At 38.2% G+C, this 20,204-nt stretch overlaps 2 protein-coding genes and 1 long non-coding RNA gene across 8 annotated transcripts in view; 2 read left to right on the top strand and 1 right to left on the bottom strand.

Annotated features, from left to right (window-relative positions):
* The window catches only part of PACRG (parkin coregulated), a 253,865-nt gene extending 246,050 nt beyond the window's left edge, over positions 1 to 7,815 (bottom strand). The window contains exons 1-2 of one of the 5 annotated variants that reach the window (XM_075748552.1): positions 7,737 to 7,815; positions 6,872 to 7,060 (exon numbers count right to left, since the gene is read on the bottom strand). In XM_075748552.1, the coding sequence (XP_075604667.1) occupies positions 6,872 to 7,018 (147 nt within the window). In that variant the 5' untranslated portion in view covers positions 7,019 to 7,060; positions 7,737 to 7,815. The other 4 variants (XM_075748553.1, XM_075748555.1, XM_075748554.1 and 1 more) reach the window with 4 other exon arrangements.
* Positions 7,816 to 7,843: 28 nt separating this feature from the next.
* The window catches only part of PRKN (parkin RBR E3 ubiquitin protein ligase), a 767,705-nt gene continuing 755,344 nt past the window's right edge, over positions 7,844 to 20,204 (top strand). For both annotated transcript variants that reach the window (XM_075748535.1, XM_075748536.1), the window contains exon 1: positions 7,844 to 7,875. In XM_075748535.1, coding sequence (XP_075604650.1) covers positions 7,869 to 7,875 — 7 coding nt within the window. In that variant the 5' untranslated portion in view covers positions 7,844 to 7,868. The remainder of the gene's footprint in view (positions 7,876 to 20,204) is intronic.
* LOC142601027 (uncharacterized) overlaps positions 7,889 to 20,204 on the top strand; it is a 35,385-nt gene continuing 23,069 nt past the window's right edge. Inside the window, exon 1 of the long non-coding RNA XR_012834580.1 lies at positions 7,889 to 8,803. This is a non-coding gene — a long non-coding RNA (uncharacterized LOC142601027). The remainder of the gene's footprint in view (positions 8,804 to 20,204) is intronic.

The following is a 20,204-nucleotide window of genomic DNA, read 5'->3' as shown; positions in this document are numbered from 1 at the left end:
TGGGTCTTGAAAACCTCCAAGGAGACTGCACAGCTCTGGGAAACCTGATGCACTGCTTGATTATCTTCAGGGTGAAAAAGCTTTCCACCATCCTAAACACCTTGTTTCAACTCATATCTTCTGTTCTCCCATCATTCACTAGAGTGAACAGACTGGATCTATCTTCTCATATCTATTGGACCATTAGGTCTGTTAGGACCTAATACCATTAGGTATCCTGGTAGCTTTCTCCTCTCCAGGCTGAAAAAACTACAGTTCCATCAGCCTCTCCTCATGGAACACGTCCTCCAGAACTTTGTCTTGATGGCTCTTCACTGAACTCACTCCAGGTATCCTATAGCATCCCCAGTCAACTAACAGGGAGAAGACTAAGATAAAGGCTGAAGCCTACATAGAGGGCAGCATTCCTCTTAGTTGGAATGAATGATATCAAGTTGAAAGAAAGAATATGTACATATGTTCTTTGGAAACTGTTCTGGACTCTGAGTGCTGAGAAAGGTGTATGGCAGATGCTTTCCAACTATTCTCTTTCATATTTTCTATCGGCTAGTTGTAGAGGCACGCCCAACTGCACATGAGAAATGCTGACTTTAGATAAATCTCTACTCAGCAAGTTGACTGCTTAAAATCTCATTCTGAGGCTATTGTTATTAACCATTTTCTAATGCTTTGTTCTGAAATCGCACACTTGCAGTAAACATCTGAAAACTGAAAAATCCCTACTTCACTGAGAAACACCAGATGAAGCTACCCACGTATAAAGACCACTGCAGTATTTTAACTTGTATGAAATCTGTAAACATGTAAGACCTTTTCTCTCATATACTTAAAAGAACTTAGTCTGACATTTGGTCTTTTATATTAGTTTCAGACTGCAAACTTTCAGTTTGCAAACTTTAAAATAGTTTCATTCCAATGCCAGAATTGACAGAATTTGACATCTATCTCTATAATTGTCTTCAGTCAGAATATTTTATTCATTAGTTCACAAAAAAATGAGAGTTTGAATCATCACTGTCATAATGTTTTAAAATCAATTTACATTTACCTCCTCTAGGAATGAAATTTAAAACCTTCCAAGGTCTTTTTCTACATAAAATATCATGAATCAAATGAAATTATTTAAGACAACAAGAAATGTCAATCAAAACCATGAAATGGAGTCTAACTCATAATTTACTTATTATCTATTTTAAGTCATATAACTGAATTCTAAAAAATAAAAAAAAGATTTACTGGAGATTCAAGTGTATAACAGATTTTCATAAATGAAACAGTATGATTTCTTCATGCTTGAGGATATTAAACAAATCTTATAATCTTAGCACTGCAACTATGAACATTATCAACCTCCCCTCACATTTGCAAAAATTTAGGGCTGATTTTAAAGTCTTTTAAAATAACAGGAGCAGTATGATTAAGCCATATAAGTTATAGCTGGGAACATAATACTAAATACAGGCTTTTAGAAGACATTATGGTCTTAAGTATTAGTATTTTTCCTGTGTATTCTGGTTTTACATTATACTGTCAACGTGGTCATTACAGTAAAAACAAGCATGGAATCGGAATGGAACATAACTTTATGAGAGGAAATAAAAACCTCCTCGTGCTGAAGCTTTTCAGGTTTGGATCTAATGCAATTGGAATGCCTCATCAATTCAGTTGCATTACTATGTGTATTGGCACAAAGGAGGAGGTACAAATATACACCAGAAGTAGGCACAGCTGTAGCAGCCACAACTGTTGTTAGCTTACACTGTTACCGAACAGTAAGTCAAGTCTACACTGCTGTGAAAAAAACACCGATCTGCTTTTAATCTAGGTTTAACCAAGACCCCAGTCTTGTTCACTGCATGCAAAAGTTTATATTGCACGAAGAATAAATGTCCAGGGATGAAACCCACACCTTTCAATTGTGGCACAACTTTATGCTGCTTTAAATGCTTGTGGAATTACTCTGCTAGAACTCAGTTTCATAACTGGTTTTAAATTAATTAAGACCATGATGTTGCCAAGAGGGACATTCCCACCTACACAGCCCATGCTGACAACATACTCCTCTTTCCCCTTCTCCTTGCATATGTTAACTTAACAGCTGTTAGAGCTGATCCAACCTCCTCTGTAGTTGCAGGAAACACCAATGTAAATGTGAAAGGGGAGACAGAAGCATGCAGTCAGGACAAGGAGGAGGGCAGGGCAGAGGAGCTTGGTGGTAGCAGGAGCTTTGCTTGGCTGAATCCCAAAGACTGCAGTTTGACACTGTTAGCTTAAACAGGCTGGAGTATTTTCAGCAGGATCAGTTCCTTGATCAGCCAACATTGTACAAACGTGGGCACGATAAGGGGCAACAGTAATAAACAGCCTGAAACAGGAAGAAGATAGGGCTGCCTTCCAGAACACTAACAGTTTAACTGACAGTGTTCACTAAAGTATACTCATAGATTGTACAAAATTGCTATTGTTAAATTGGAGCAGTTCCTCCAAGATGGACATACTACTGCCCAGTAAACATTTATCAAAACATTCCTTTAACTTGACATTTATTTGCCCCCAAATTTACTGTCTTTTCCAATAAATTAACTATTATAATAGAAAGGTAAAACTTTTTTCTTGTAAACAATACTTTTCTATAACCTTAAAATCAGATCAGAAGTTTTTACAAGGTAACAGAAGTTAACAAGGTACAAGAAGTTGCTACAAAGTAAATAACAAAAATAGTTTTAGTTACACAATGTGGACGATTATAAATAGAATATCAAATTACAAGTTTCAGATTGTAAACAAATCACATTATGGTTAAAATGAAACCCTTACTATGAGTTATTATCAAAGGGTAAAGGGTGAGAAAGTCCTTCACAACACATATTACTAATAATGGCTTGAAAGAAGAGTTTAAACAAATAGTGAGAACTCATTCCAATACATACAGACTGTAGACTCCTGAATGAGGAATCGAGGGATAAAAATCCAGAACTGCAATCTAAATAACCTTTTTTTCTGCTTATTAGCAATTACACTTATTTTAGAAGATGGAAGTTGTGCTTCTGCACATAGCTAAGACTCTCCCAGGTTCAATAGCTCTGCTTTGGTTTTTGAAATCTGGGAACAAAACAATTCTTAGCATCACTCCCCTTCCAAGGGCTTCTAGCAGATATTCTCACTTTATCCCTTACACACAGGCTGGCTGTGGCCCATTACTAGTAGCAGTTTCTGACTGCATTCATGGAACATGGATGTAATTGTGATATTTTCTGTATAAAACCTACTGGGTAACACACTAAGCCAGGAAGAAAATCTGAATTCAGTACTCTGGCCAGAGGAGTTCAAATTCATATGCTGCAGAAGGATACTTCAACTTACTGTCAGTAGTGTTACTAAAGGAGGACCTGTAGAGGAAAGATAAACACCTCCTTTCCTGCTGAAGCACTGCCATTGTAGAGGAAGGAATTCAAGGTTCAGGAAAAACAGAAAGAAAAAGAACATCCTTTCATAGTTTTATTGGCTCAGTGCTCAGGAGGGGATGTCTGAAGTTCCAATTCTACTCCAAAAACATCAGATCCATTCTAGCAAGCAACAATGGATATAAAATACCAAAACCCAAAGCTTCCAAAACTCCTGCAAGAATGATGTATGCACTAAAATATACTGTCTAGTGAGTTTCTTACCTTGCCATTTTCTAGCCCTATGAATCCTAACTCTTCGCAGCACAGTAAGCACAGTAACAGCACTTTGAGAGGACATGTAGAGACTTTTCCCTCTGTGATCTTTTTCACCTCAGTAATCTTGTAACTTCTTGGTTAAGAATCTTTTAAAAGTTGGGAGGTAGGCTGCAATTCCCTTCCTGCAGTTCCCTTTAAGTAATAAAATGAATCTTCTCCTTGTAAAAGTGCTTTTACTACTAGTTTATTACAGAAAAGGGGGCATTAACACTTTATTCACTCATGTACAGTTGCAGAAAATAGGAAGAATAACCATTTGGAGAGGATCAGAAGTGAACAGAGGTATCTTCCTGTTGTCCACATTTATGTATAGACACTTTTCTCCTTGGTAGCTTGTATACTAATTTTTAATTCTATTCTTAATTCTACCCATGCAGTACATATGAAGTATGAGCACATATCATGGCATTCTTGATTCCACTTGGAGGACAAAACATGAAAATGTACACGTCACAGTGTCTAGCTTGTTAGTGTAAAAGATCTTTATTTGGTCTTGCTCTTAATCTAAACCGCTATATGGATTTACAGTTTTGGAATAACATAAAACTAAAGACTTTCTTCAGTTCAGGAACAATTTTTTGGTGAATATTCATTAAGGAGTAATGTATTTCAATAAGCAAATTTTAGATTTAGCCAGAGCTGAGAAAAGTCTTGAATATTGTATGTACTTAATTTCTGTACTTACTACTGGCTAGTAGTACTACTGAAAACAGTAGTACTACTGAAAACAGACTTGGGAAGAAAACTTTATCCGGCAACTTTCATGAAAAATAGCTTAGTAAAACGCTCTTTGCGCAAGCAACATCAAAGAATTCTGGAACCTTTACTATAATATTTACAGTCATATATGCATAACAGTAATCTGCTAGACTACGCTAAGAGTTTAAGACTCTCTACATGTTTGCACCAAAGGCTATTAATCTGTACCTAGTTGTTTGACATGGAGATGCTGAACACGTTGCTGACAACCCTGTGCCTTGTCATGCTGTTAACAAAAAGAATTACCATGTCTTAACTATATTTGCCTGCTGTGCTTTCAACCCTCAAGTCAACTCCTAAGCCTTCCTTGAGAACTTCATCGATGATGTCAACCTCTGACAAGTGAGTACTTAGTAAATTGGAAGCTCCATTTAACCAGTTGCTGGAAAAGAGTAAAGGGACACCCACTTCTGCACAGACAGAGTGCCAGTGAACTATTCCATACGCTATCCTGATTTTTTGCACACTCACCCCCTGGAAATGATTCCAGTTGCTGCCTGTCCTCACTTGGAGCTTTTGCAAAATACAGCTCTGACACTATGAATCTTCCAGGACCTCTAATATTTCCACTGCTTCCTACCCAGTTATGAGCAGAAACCGTGGAGCGGGTCAGAACATTGTTAACCCTACCCCTGACAGGGTGCCACGGGGGCAGACAGGCAAGGCAGTCACAAAACAGGTTACCCAGAGAGCTCAGGGAATCTCTCATGATGTTGGAGGGTTTCACAGCTTAGCTAGAGAAACCCATGACTGAGCTGATCTAATGCTAGTGACAGGCCCATGTCAAATGGGAAGTTGGGTTAGATAATCTCCAGAGGTCCATGCCAAAACCCCATCATTTCTATGATTCAATGAATAGCTCCAAAGGCAGCAGAGTTACCTATTTGCTGTTGCTTAATGACAGTACCATATCATTTAACATTTAGGAAGTTAGAATTGCAGCCATAAAAGTTAAAACTCTATAAATATTTAAAAGAAAACTTACATTCGGATTAAACTCATACCTAGTTATGTTCACAAGTCAAAGCTCCTTTTCTGAAATTAAATATATGTTTCTCAGACTCCACTGAAACTACTGATTCTTCTACACAAAATCAAGCATATTTTACATAACAAGGTGTAAACAAATACGTGCAAATATCCATGACTTAAATTTTGTCCAGAGAAGAGGAAATGTTTTTGAAAAATTAATCCTTAACCTCAGTGAAGTGGTATAGTTTATTCCACATATCTCTAGAATTAAAACCAAACATACCAATCTGTAAAACAAAGAAGTTTCTTGGTTGTTTTCACCTTGTATTCTTCCCACTAAGGTGAAACATGTTCTAGTTTTACTAATAAGGAGAAAGTTTTTAATGTACACAATTTCTACTCCATTTAAAATTTGTTTAAAGATGGACTTGTTTGGGGTTTTAAGAGGATGTTCTTACAGATAACAAGTCCAGAGAGACTGCAACAGGAAGACTGTTTCCGCAAAACAAGGGAAATAATGTATTTCATTACTGTTGTCAGAACAATATATAAAATTAGTAAAAAAACTGAGAACACAAAACTGCTAACACCTTGAATTGTGTCCAAAAAAAGAAAAATACAATTCAGGAGTTTAAGCACAGATGAGTGCTCATATTATTAGCTCATCAACTTACTGTTGAAGATTTGCATTCTGTACTAGCTGAAGCTTTTTTTATTCCTAAAATCTGACAAAAGCAGACAAATAAAACAATATAAAGCACCTGAAAGGCCTTTATCCTAGTATTTTCACCCACATAACTCTAAATTAGTTAGAAATTGGGACTATTACTGAAAGCAAAGCTTGCTGGATCAACTCCTCTTTGTCTTTGAACTATGAGATGGGAGAACTAACATGTTTCCAGTTTAGTATTCTCCTGTACCATGTGGAAGCTTTTTATTCTTTTTCAAGTTTATTTTAAGAATGAATGTCTTTTCCAGATCTTTGCCATCCTATATGACATTCACATCAAATTTATACCATACTGTGCCAGTACATGAAAACACTTTAAAATTATGCCACAGCATCATTTGACAGCATTTTCCTAAATGTGAGGCAGCGAGCCTTGCACACAATTCCATAGACTGACAGTTTAATAGAACGTGCATGGCCAATACAAAACAATACAGAAAAACTGTGGCACCAAAGCAATACACTTGGAGGCGAAGCAGCACAATTTCCACAGGCACAGACTATTACCTTATGATAATACTTCTGTAAAGCCTGAAGGTAATTTCAGCAACCAGCAAACTCCAGATAAAGTTTTAGCAACTCACACACCTTCCTGACATGCTTTATCCACAGCTCTAACTCACTATACTTTCCTGGGCACATGAGAGTAAATGAATTAACATCACCTCTATGCTAGCAGCAAACATACCACAGTGTTTTTCATCATGGCTTTAACAGTGAATCCGTCGGAGACCTGCTGCTTGCTTTTCTTCACGTGCCTCAGTGGCTCCTGTTGCTGGGGGCATCTATCACCTACGGGCTTTGAGGGGCTTGAGCCCGCTTTCTCCACTACCATCTCCCCACCAGCGTCTGCGACGGACAAGAAGCAAAATACCGACTGGAAAAAAGAAACAAACATCAACGCCCCGCCCCATTAAGTTAGAAAACGCAGCAGGTCTAGCACTGTTGTTCCCTTCCCAAGCAGCGACACCCACACACCCCTCCCGCGCCTTCGCTGCGCCTGACAGGCATCCTCGCCTGCCCCTCGTCCCTCGCCCCTCCAGCTCCCTTCTCCATCCCCGCTCGTCTCCCTCCTCCCCACCGCGCTCGCTCCTCCGTCCCCAGCCCTTCATCACCACCGGCTCTTCTTGCCGCCCCGGGGCTTTTCCCACCCGGCCTGCCCGTCCCGCCGCCCGCCGGCCCCCGCCGTGCCTCACCCCCTGCGCCACCCGCCGGGGTCCCTCAGCGGGGTCCGTTAGGGGCGGGGCGGGCACTGGCTGCCGCTAGCACGCGTCCCCGGCCTCGCGCCCGTCACTAGGCAACGCGTCAACAACCCGCCGCCTTGCCGGCGGGGGGGCTGTCACGTGCGCGGGGGAAGCAGGAGGTAAAGAAGCAAAAACACCCCAACGGCAAACCCCCGGCACGCGCAGCTCGCAGGCAGGTACACCGAAAAGCGGGCAGGCACCACGCCGCGCGACAGAATTTAGCACAAAGTAATTAACACAGGGGGAAGAAGGGGACAGGCGGCCACGTGAGGAGAGGTGGGCGGTGTGAAGAGGCAAGAACTACATTACCCAGAGGGCCCCGCGCCCCGGCGCATGCGCAGTCCGCTGCCGGCTGATCTCGCCGCTCGCGCCGGCGCCAAGGGCTGCAAAGGAGGAACGACTCGCTTCCCCTCCCCTCCCCTCCCCTCCCTTGCCGCCGCCATGATAGGTGAGTGAGCGCGCCAGACAGCGAGTGAGCCCGGATGCAGATCCGCCTTTTCCTGCCCGCCCCTCTGCTGCTGCCACATCGGCCCTGGGGGGCGGCGTGGGCTGGCTTGGCTGCCCTCGGTCCCTGTCGGCACGTTCGCCCGTGTCGTCTCCCCTGGTTCCTCGGCAGAGCGGGGCGCCTGGGGCCCCGCTGCGGGTGGTGGCGGGTGGCCGCTTTTATGTCCCCGCGGGGACGAGCTGGCAGTGCGCGGCGCCCGGTGGCCGCCGTTCCAGGGGGGTCGGGCTGCAGCGGGGGGTGCCGGCTAGGCTGTACCCTCGCCGCCTCCTTGCCTTCGTTACTGCGCCTCTGGCTAAAGCACTTCGTGCTCTTGGCGGGGCTGCGGAGAGGACTCGGGGGTCAAAGTGCTGAGGGGTCAGCGCTCTCTTTTAGCTCTCTGGCGGGGAATGACCCATCAGCGGCCAGCCCGGGGCTTGTGATTGAAGTATCTTTAAAATTATTTTTTATTTCACTTCAGTATATCGATTGTAAATACTGTTGGGCAAGGTGTATGAGATCTGTGAACCTATCTGGCCTTGTTGGCCTTGTTACTTGCTGGCGGTGATCTGAAAAACAACGAACTTGGGCCTAATCGCGTTGGGAGTTTGGCCATTACGGTCCCTGGGTTGGCTTCTGTACCCATCTAATGCTGGTGTGACTTGTGAATCGGTTGTTTCATCAGTGGCTTTTCTTCTGTTCTTTGTAAGGTGAATCCATACCTGGGGAGTCCCACAAATTATAGAATCCATTTTGTAGCACTTGCCTCTCATTACACATTTTATCTGGCTTTCACCTTCTTGATTTTGTGAATTTAAAAGCTATAAAATGTAGTTGATGCACCTGTATCTTAGCAATTCCTTGCCTTCCTCAGGCTTGCTGTTTCATCCTCAATGTGAGTGTCATAGTTGCTGTCTACATAAGACGCAATTAAGTTGAAAAGCATGCAGTTTGTTGTCAAAATATTTATTGTTTTTAAATTAAACATCTCCAAAGTATCTAAGAATCCTATGGATCTTTCAACTAGACATAATTTTGTCTTAGTAGTATATGAACTCGAGTATTTGGGTAATGTTCTTTCAGCTTTGCAAAGCTAAAAAGTTAAAAGTAGTTATTTGTATGGTATATTCTGTATAAATATTTATGCAAATAGTTTCTTCTTGTGGGACCTCACTGGGTTTTCTTGTCATTTGGACTATTTTTTTTTTTTTTTTCTTGTGTAGGATAAAATTAAAGGCTTGGCTTAAGGAAAGCACAGAGGGTCAGGTTTTCCACTGTCTTTCATCTTGCAATGTTATCTCCTCTGCTGATTTGATGTCTTGCTATGGTATATAAAATGCATGTGTTTACAGAACTGCAGTGCGTGTTTGCTTTTGAATGCTTTGGAAAAGTTGAGTGTACATAAGGGATTGCCCATGTGGTTACAGAGTTAATGCCTCTAGTCTTCATATTGAAATCTAAATGTTTACTTACCATGCATGAAGATAATGTTTCTATGACTGAGGAATTATAACTTATTTTCACTGTGACAGACAGAAATGTTTGTGACTATTGATTATGAAATGTACATTCCAATTAGTTGCAAATTCATAAACACAGTTTTACATGAGTTGGAACGTTAAATGATTTAAGCAGTAACTTTGTCTTTTAGTGAGGAAACAAAAAAGTGGAAAAAACCCACCCACTCTGAAAATACAAGAATTGTCTTCAAAGTCTATGATGTAGAGACCTAGTCCAATTTCCTGCTTCTGAAAAGTCTCCTTACAAGCTAGGAATATCATGGCAAAATTGAGGACAGGAGGGGAAGGGAGAAATAATTTGTGTAATCTGTGCCCATTTTTTTCACCTGAGAGTTGTAAAGAATTATCCTATGAAGCACGTGGTATATTTTCCAAAATGTTTTACAGTTTCAGATGTCTGGAAATGCTTTGTGTCCTCATGAGATCTTGTGGCAAGGAATTCTACAGTATAATTGTGCAACATGTGACAATTCCAGTAATCAATTTTTTAATTTCCTATCTAATCTTTTTTTTTTTTTAATGTCCCTTTGTTCTTGTGCTGTGAAATAGGGAGAACAAACCTGATAGCATGTTAGTATTACTATTTTTTCTTATTCTTTCCTATTCTTCTGTCTCTGGTTTTATTCTTATTTTTCATCCAGGGAAATAGGTGAACCTTTTGACTCCATCTTCCTCTAAGTGTTTGGCCATGCTCGTGGTTCTTCTTTGAACTTTTTATTTTTTCCCCTTTATAAAATTTTTAAAGATATTTTGCTGTGGAAGACTTTTTTCCATAGCACCTATTGTTCCAGAAGAGATTAGACGATTGACCTGTATAACTGGCTTGTAATAGTCTTCATATGATTTCCCTTCCTTCTTGTTATTACGTTCTCCTGCCTTACTAGTTTTTGTTGACTGAACAGAGATTTGTGGAGAAAGATTTGCTTATAAATGGATTTCTGAGTGCTAACCTATTACCTGGAGAAAAAAAAAAATACAAAATTAATATATGCTTATTTTCAGTAAGAGGTTATTTCTTGAGGGAGGCGTTCAAAATATGTAGCTGTGTTTATTTTTATCTGTGTGACATCTACGTTTAGAATACCATAACAGCAAGTTAATTATGTAACAGTCCATTTGTGTAGAAATTCCACAAACAAATTATCTGGAAATTCCATGGCAGCTGACACATGCATGGCATTGCACTGAATTCATGAGTGCTCCTGGAATTTTAATTCTAGGGTATATCTTTAAAAGTATTTATCAAGATAAACGGTAAAAGCAGCTCTTGCTTTTATAAATGCTTTTAGAAGATTGTTCTGTAATGTGCATCATTCTGAAGTGAAGTTACTAGAATAGTTCCTCAGCAGTCCTTTCTTTTATGCATATATTGCTTTTTTTTGAAGTTACAATTTACTTGCTTATAGGCTGTTCAGTTAAGGACTTCAGGAAACTTCTCTGTAGAAATGTATTTAATTTTATTTTGATAATGAAAAATAATTATATAAATGAAGGAATGTTTAAGTTAGTGTTTTTCATTTTGACTAGAGAATACTATATGTATATATTCTGACTGACACAAGATAGGAATCCTTCCGTAAATTACTGACCATTGGGGAGCCAAATTCATGTTGCTTTCCATATTTGTAACAGTGATGCAAGTTAAATGAGCTGAATATCCGCTGCTTGAAGGACTTGTGTCATACTTCACTGTCTTCTGTCAGCCAGTCCTCAAAGGAGTTACTGTAGGTGAAACCATTTCTATGGACAATGTCTATGCTACCATTTAGCTTAAGCTTATGAGACTTCACGTTACATTTCCAGATTTGTGTCTTTTTTTTTTTTTGTCACTTTGCTTCCCATCCCCTATTTTTTTCTGCATTCACATTTTCGTAGCAGCTTTGTTGGAAGCACAATGGAAATGCTTGTCTATTGCAGCTAATTCAAAGCTTTTCAGCAATGTAGGTAGTGAAATTTAGAAGCGTGAGTTTAATGGTAAATTATGTCCAATGGACAGAAAAGGGATCAGCCTAGAGGCCCGATGAGCACTAGCTGGAGTTGTCACCACTTGCTCTCTCTGTCTTGTAGTGCCGGGCTAGTTAGATGCCTTGAGAGCACATTTTCAGGGTTTGTGGCTGCCGTTGGGGTAGGGTCTGCTGGTGACTCCTTGCAGTGGCTTTTTCCCTGATCAGCAATACTCTTGCTTGGACACAAACTTAGTGGTGATTGAGATCAACTGTACTGGGGCTGCTTAGCAGCCCTAAACAATGCTAACTGTGCTGATGCCCAGAGCTTACTCTGTCATGTGGTCAAGAACCAAGAAGAAATCTTGCATAACATCTTAACCAAACTTGAGGTTTTGGCAGAAAATAGTATTTGATTACGTTTTGTAAATTCTATCCTAATAGTGGCTCCAATGTGCCTGTGCCAGAATTGATAAGGTACTTGCATGCTTTTACCTTATCTTTCAGTTGTTTTAACATACCTTTTTGGACTATACTAACATGCATGTAAGTTCTCAAACAGCTTAACTGTATCATATTTTTGACTTAACATACAGAGAGTAGCCCCAAGCAGAGTATGCTTAGATTTGCAGATAGCAGCAGAAACCCACTGGAGTTGTTCATAAGTTTGAGCAGGACTAGCTTTACAATAGGGTGAAGGACCTATGATTAGATCGTGAGTTGAAGGTGAAGACTCGTGTTTGTGGATTAATATGATGCTTTAAATTTGACAAAAAGTTGGAAATTATGTTCTCTTGGGAAAAAAAGCCAATAATTTGCTCATTTGTCCAGAAGTTTTCACAAAATCTTAAAACTTTTAAAAAATCTCTTTCAATATTTGAAAGATAATATTTTCCTAGCATTTTTTATACAGGTGAGATTGCATTTTTCTACCTTAGAGCAGAAAAAATGTTTATACTGAAGATGTCAACATTAGGTCTTCCATTTTTTTATTTCTGTTTTAAATGCAGGCTTATCTGTATGACAGTGTTACACAATTCTAGTCTGTTGTGGGTTTTGTTTTTGTTTTGTTTTTTTAAACTGGCAGAACTCTGTGAGGTCTGATTAATAAACTCAGTACAACCTCCATGTGGATGCATTGCACTGTGCTTGTCTGTTTCTGCTTGTGTCATAGTTCTGCTGTTTCACAAGGAGCTGGTGGTGGTGGTGCTCTGTCAAAATGTTGGAGAGCTTTTGTGAGGATGCATGAAGAATATAGAACAGGGCCTGAAGTATTTAGGAAACGTATTCTGCAATGAGTTTGTAACTAGCTTACATATAACTTCTTTGTGTTGTTTTAGAATAGTTATTGATGATGGGTTTAAGGCAAACTGTTTCCTACCACTAAAAGGGGAGATAGAAATCAATATTAACTAATGATGTAGTTATGAAGTAAAAGACATGAGGAAATGATGAGAGGGCTATATTTAAATATGTGTTTAGAAACAGAGCGTGGTTGTTCTTGTAAACCAGGAATTAATGGAATTGATAACATCTCTTGTAATGAAGATTTTGTGTAATAAATACCTTTTGGCTGACTTAATTACCTATTCATTGATTAATTTTCAGTAAAGTTTTTTTATTAGCAATTACAGTAAATTATTAGAGGTCCTTTACTTTGGAAAGAAAAATATAGGTAACAATAGGGCTCATTATCTGCTTGGTATAGTAGCAGATACTTATTATTATTTATTTACTTTAAAGGATAAAAATAAAGGTAGTCACCTAAATATGAAGATTTAATCAAACTGAGGGCTTATTTTTAAGTAAGCACTGAAAGACATCAGCATTCTGATTTCCTGTTCGCACTTTTTCCATATTGGTATCAGTGTCAGAGAGAGAGATTGGTCAGAAAGTGTAATACACTGATGTTATTTTGAAGATGATACAAGATAGTCTTTTTGGGTTGACAAGAACTGGACAAAAACTTCCCAGAGGCTTGTGTACCTAAGTTAATTTGATAAGAGAAGTTTTTCAGTTACAAAATTTTACATATCTATAATTTGATGTAGCATTGCTAATTTGTGTCCTGTGGTAAAGAACTTTAAGATTGTAACAGGGAATGTGACTTCAAGAGCTAGTCATAGACTGTCATAAACAGCAAATAACCCTTTTTGCAGCTGTTAGCAGCATATAGCTTTTATCTTGGTACCTTGTCACAATAATGTTGCCCTTTTATAAATAAAAATTAATTTACCATTTCACTGTTTGATATGTCAATCAAGTACTAGTGAAATCAGTAAATACTTGTGTTAAAATTTGGAAGAAGAAGCAAGCCTAACATGATCTAATGTTATTGGATATTTTATATTATTCTTGCTAGTTTCTTACCATAGCAAGCTAGCAGTTCTGTAACTCCAATAGGCTTCGTTTTGATTTTATTTTTTTTAGATGGTAGGATTAAGTAAGCTTCTTAAAGGTTTAATTAAAAGGCAAAATAATTCCAGTGGAAATTCAGTATATAGTTGGTTCCCCAACTTCTTTCCCCCCAAAAAAAATTTAAACAATTTTAAAATTAGACCATGGAAATATATTTTCAAACAAGGAAAAATCCCCATTGTTCAGCCAAGTACAACATTGATAAACAGCTCCTTCAAAAGCTTCTATTTTATGTGTTAGAGGGAAAAAAACCCACAACAACATAAGTTGCAGATTCAACATGAGAATATATCTATTTTGTAAGGGATTTTCCCAGGCATTTAAACAAGTTATTTGTAGCACTACAGTACCCGGGAGGTTTATAAATACAGAACAAACCCCCACCCTGTACTAAATACTGTAGGTATAACACAGGAGATGGATGAAGGTTAGTTTGTACGCTTAAAACATAGGTTAGTATGAGGCTTTGTTTTCATATTAAAAGTCATGCTACAGCAGTGCTGTCTTTAGGTGTTGCTGCTTCTCTTGGTGGACGGTACGTTTTCCCACCTTGACACCAGCAAACTAATCTTTCAGTTGCAGCAGAGCAACCATCTGTTCAGGCACGCTGAAGTCAAAAAATAATCCAGGAGAAATAGTTTCTTTTTAATCTGGGTCGATGCCCTGATTTGATTCACAGTGTGGTGACATGAAAGTTATGTGAGTGTAACTAAAGGGACATCGCTTAACCCTGTTTTATTGCTTGACCCTTTAAGTTGCCAAGTTGCATGCAAACGGTGATGTTGTGTAGTGCAGCTAATTACCACCTAAAGGAGAACGTTTTGGTGCCCTCCCTTTCCCCTTACTACCCAGCTGTGTGTTCCTTGAGCTGACATTGATACTCATTTGACTCCAGAGTGAGCCGATTAAGTGATCTGGGTTGTCAAACACCCCACTTACTTAGGGGCATGGGAGGTTTTTGGTATGTGTTTTGGTTTTGTTTTGGGTTTTTTTGTGGTTTTAGGGATTTTTTTTCTCATTTAATACCCTATATCTGCTTACTACTGAATCAGCTGAGAACCGGCGTTGGTGCAACCAAAGTGACAACCCACAATTCGATTGGCTGAGCTGTTACGCGATAGCATTGGCAATAATGTCACCTTCCTGAAAACCTGTTCTTGAGTTTTCAATAGGTATTACAGGAAAAAAACCCAAAAAACCAACTGAATTTGAAGGAAGATACTGGGGCAGCTTCATGGAATTTTTTGGGGAATCTTTCTCGAACAAGAAAGAGGGAGAAGGCCCCAAACTCTTCTAAAAATGTAGAAGATGGGCTCCAGATAGCTAACATTGGCAGGTCAGCATTTCTGTAGTGAATAAGAGATGAAGGTGGTAGTAGAGACAGGTTGTGAAGGGCTTTGACAGTGAAATATGATTTATACAATAGTAATCAAGTTAAGGGAGAATTGGGAGCCTGGCTAAAAGTTTTAGCTATTTGGATGACCGATCACTCCTTTGTGTTGCAGTCTTTTTCAGTGTGTTGGTAATCTTTACTTTCTGCATAAATATTTCTGTTTCTCATTGTTATGAAAATAACCTTGAGGAAGCAAAATGAGAATAAACTCTTTCGGAATTTCCCAGAATGAATTCAGACTAAAAAATAATGGTGCCAGCTTAGCAACCAAAGAAGTATTTTGGGAATTGTCTACTTAAATATTTTGATCTTACGTTGCAATTTTAGGTTTCCTTCTTTTGTTGTTGTCATCTTGGTGTACTATTTTGGCTTATGTAATGCTATGGATAGTTCCACTACAATATGTACTTTCACTGGAATAATAGCTTGAGTTGTAGATCACTATTACACTTAACTTCACAAACATGTGGAATAATCTTTCCAATTGTTAATTTGATTAAACAAAACCTAAATCTCAGAATATCAAAGACTGCTCGCATTTCATATGCATGCCCTGTTTTGCTGGGGTTGAGTTGTGTGTTTTTTGTGTTTTTTTTTTTTTTTTCCTTCTGCTAGGGTAACTGTATTGTACTGCATGTACAGAACTGCATCGTGAAACATTGTGTGATTTACAATATTTATATTTTACTGATTATTTTCCTACAATATGCTTTGTTATGACTTTATTAGCAAGGTTTTAAAAAGTTAGTATCACATGAAATCGTTATCTTCAAAAGACATCTGGTTTCTGGTAGATATAGGTGAGCATTCTGGATTTCTTTGTTTCCTTGAAGAGGGATGGGAAGATTTTTTGCTTGGATTTCTTTTTGAAAGTAGCAAGGGGAGAGGAAAGTGTTTTTTTGATTCTGGGTTTGTTTGGTTTTGTTTTTAATGGCCACAAAATAACAGTATTGTAATATGAAGACACATTAGAGACTAAACGGTGATTAAGGATATTTTGATGCAATTTGCTGACCCTTTCAGGTAGGGCCCTACAGATAGAGTATCGATGTGGCAGTTTCTTGAAATTATTTCTTATTGCTAAAATCCCCATTCCTTTCTATATTATTTGGTTACCTAGTGATATATCAGTAAAAAGAAGGGTGAGTGGATATATACGTATGTATCTTAATTTTAAGACCTGACTCTGTATTGTGTGAAATTCTCGTTGTGATAGTTGTGTAAGTGACTTCTGATCTAGCTGAATCAGTCATGAAAAGGTTTTGCTACCATTCCTTTTTTTCCTTGCTCCTCCCTCCCATTCTCTGCTGCCATCTGTGCATCCTGCCTCATTCCTCTTACTGACCATATCACTAATTTGACTGTTGAACTAATTCAACTTGCTATTGTAGCAAAAAACATGTCATTTTTCCTGGATATTGTCCTCAAAGAAGGGCCCAGTGAACACCAAAGTCAGCTCAAGATAAGTGGAAAATGCAGAAGGAGATAGCAAAAATAAGACTAAATTCTAGCTGGGTGCTTTCTGATCTGTTTAGCCCTTCTTGTGCATCTTCACCCTCAGTTGTTGCAGAGTATGCTCAGCTCCTGCTGACGTTGGGAATATATCCAGAGCTGACAAAGGATTTCACAGTCCTTTGGACAAAAGGCATTATAAAGGAGAAGATTATATTTAAATTCCTATCTTCTTTTCCTGCGTGACAAAGAAAGATAAACTGAAAACAACTCTTGTAGCAGGAAAGATAAATTTTTGCATACGTAATGTGTAAATATAGGCTGGACCAAATGTTTTGGCAATGGATACTATCTGTGAGATGACAATAAAATTAAGAATTTCAAATTTCACTTACAGAAACAGTTAGGAAAAGACATATGCTGACAAAATATGGAAATCAAAAAATATTTTGGAACACATAACAGCAAATACTACTCTTAAGAATCTCTGCCAAAGTAATGTATGTGTCTTTTGTAGATACATTGAAAGCCAAAAACATTATTGGTTTCTGGTTTGATAACATTGCCTCAAGAAGTAGAGTAGCTTTCTTAATTGGAAACACATATATCCCCATTTACTAAAAAAATTAATTGGGCTAGCATACACTGTATCATGGAACTGTCAGTTGTGTAAGTGGTCAGGTCACAGAAGCAAACAATACTGAGAATGATACAGGTTTTTCAAGTTGTTATATTTAGTAGAAAACAAAAGGGAAGTGAAGTCATTAGTGGAAAGTTTGTTATTGTGCCAAACAGGTTTATGCAAAAGTGATACAAGTCATTCTTTTAAATAAATTTTATTGTTTAATGATTTTTTTTTTGTGATGCACTGTGTATAAGTATTGGTGGACTGAAAATCGACTTCTAACACAAATATAGCCAGTGATGTATGACGTTTTCCATTAAAAGAAGAAAAACTAGAAATGTTAGAAAGGTGCAGCTATATACCCAGAATGCCACTGGAGAGGTTGGTTTGGAGATAATTAGCAGGCAAGCTTTAATTATATAATTGCCAATTATTTCACAATACGTGATTTCTCCCTTCTGAACTACAGTGTGTGGCATCTTGGAAATATTTGTGTTTTATGAGGACTTCATAATCATTAAGAACTAATTTTTAGTATGGTAAATTATGTTCTTTAAAATCTATATTTTAGCAATTTTTCAGTTTCTACATGTTGTATCTTAGGCGTCTCCTAGTCCCTTTGTATTTTGATCAATGCAAAAGGAGTGGAAAGATGGATGACCTTAGAAAATAAGGATAAAAATCTATCAGATTTATCTGATGTAGAAAAATCTATCAGTATCCTTTTGTCTGTTTTATTCCCAAGGCTGGACAAGATGGGGAAAGAATTAGTTCATTGCCATGCACTTTTTGAGGCAGACTGAAGCCTGCCTGATTGCAACTAAACCGGCTTTTAAGCAGTAACTCTTATGTTGCATAGATTTTCCCAATAAGCATGTTCATGTCTACATAAACGTTGTGAAAGTTTGACCCAGGAAGGATTGTAGCACAAAAGTTGTTCTTTGAGGCATATGAAAATAACTGTAAGATGTTTGCCTAGTTATTACAAAATGTCTGTTAAAATGACAAGAGACAAGAGGAATCATTTAAGTTCTCCAGCCATTAGTCAAATATTAAATTTGAGTTTGGTGATTTTAAGGGTAGAAATTAATGAACAATTAATTGTGAGACTGGCTTTTATTTCATGCCCTTGAGAAATTTGTACAGTGGTAGTTGGTATTTGTGCTGGTAAACATGCATGTCCTCTGAAGAAGGCAGTCTGATTAATGAATTCTCATGAATTCAGCCAAAAGATTGCAGTAACTAACTTGTCACAATTATGATGCATTAAGTATGTGATAGCTTTATGTAGGACATTTCAGTGATGGTTGTTTTTTTTTTACAATGGCTACATGCCTATCATGAGTAAGCTACAAATTTTTCAGCAATTCTTTCTATATATATCACAATGCTTTCCAAAAGAAGTGGCATTGTAAATTATTTGCTTCAGAGAAATTAGCCACATTAACTGCTTTCCTGCTTTGTTTTCTCTAAACAAAGTAAATTTTTACAGCAAAAACTCTCTCTTGGACTTTAGAACCATTTGAGGCCATCTACAGATATTAATACCCCTATTCATGCTAACAATCTTAACAGAGGAAAGTTTTTAATCTCTGACTCTAAAACTATTTTGAAGTTTTCATCCCCTCTGATGACCTCTGAAATTGTTATATTATAAGCCATTATTTTCTTCTCTATTTATCTTTAGAGGACAGAAAACAATGACGATGGCACGCACATCTAAAAGAATGATGGGTCATTGCTCATTAAACATCTCCAAAAGAAATTATCTGGATCCTGCATACAGTTTTTAACCCACACCTCTTGGCTTTATTCCAGTTATAATTAAGGAAGACATGATTTTCTATACTCATCTGGTTTGAGCTAAGTTGAAATGATGAAAGCAAGCTGGTTATCAAATGAACGTTCTCAAGGAGTGCCTTGCCGTTAATGTTTTCCCGTTTTTAACCCTGATTTTTTGGAAATCTGATCAATGTGATTGTGTGTTTATTTTCTGTATATGTCAAAAGAACTTTTGTTATGTGTTATTTGTCCGTATAGCATAGATCTTTTGGTAAGAAAACAACAAAAATATTTTTATGTGCTTTGTTTTACTCCATGCTGTTGGAAATTATTTTGACATTCTCTTATGATTTGGGGTCACAGTTTTTCTTTGCCTCCAAGCTCTAAGCCTAAACCGTTCTGCTGAGGGTGCACACAATCCTGACGTGAGTATATGAAAGAAAAGCACTTAGAAGTTGATTTGATTTATTGTTTAAGAGCTTCAGAAGCTGGTAAAGATGAATGAAGATCCTAATTGAGGAAAGAGCTTGTAATTCTGAGGTAGTTTAAAGGACAGCAAGGTTATAATATGTTAATGTGTAGGAAATGAAAGCACAGCTTTTTAGAGAGAAGTTGCCATCAAAAGGTGTTGATTGTGCTGTGTTATTTGTGGAGGTGGTATGAACAATACATTTGTTATCACAAGAGTTAGACATCCTTGTTCACTTTAGTTATCCGTGAAAAATTACGTGATTACAAAGGTCTGAAATTGGTTTGGTGCACTAAGTAAAACACTAGGTTTGTATACTAAGCTTGCTTAAGACGACATAGATGAGTACTGAAGCAAATTCATTTACATTTGTAAATTGTTTGTGATGTATAAAACCCACAAACAAAAAAGCAAATTTATCTTTGTAGAAACAAGATATGCTTGATTTTGTTCGTCACTGTTGGGATGACCAGTGTGAGTGTTTTTTTGTTAAAAGTGCAAAGCTTTTCTGCATGATGACGTAGTTCCACTGCTGGAATGCATTGATGATAACTACCTTCTCCAAGTGATAGAGGAACCAACGAGGAGAGGTGCCATGCTGGACCTTGTTCTCACCAACAAGGAGGGACTGGTGGGGAATGTGAAGCTCAGGGGCAGCCTTGGCTGCAGTGATGTGTTGGGTTTGCGTGGCAAG

The sequence above is a fragment of the Balearica regulorum genome, chromosome 3 (genome assembly GCF_011004875.1).
Source record: "Balearica regulorum gibbericeps isolate bBalReg1 chromosome 3, bBalReg1.pri, whole genome shotgun sequence".
NCBI classification, from domain to species: domain Eukaryota; kingdom Metazoa; phylum Chordata; class Aves; order Gruiformes; family Gruidae; genus Balearica; species Balearica regulorum.
Note: the sequence above shows the minus strand (reverse complement) of the source record. Positions and strands in the feature narration are given on the sequence as shown.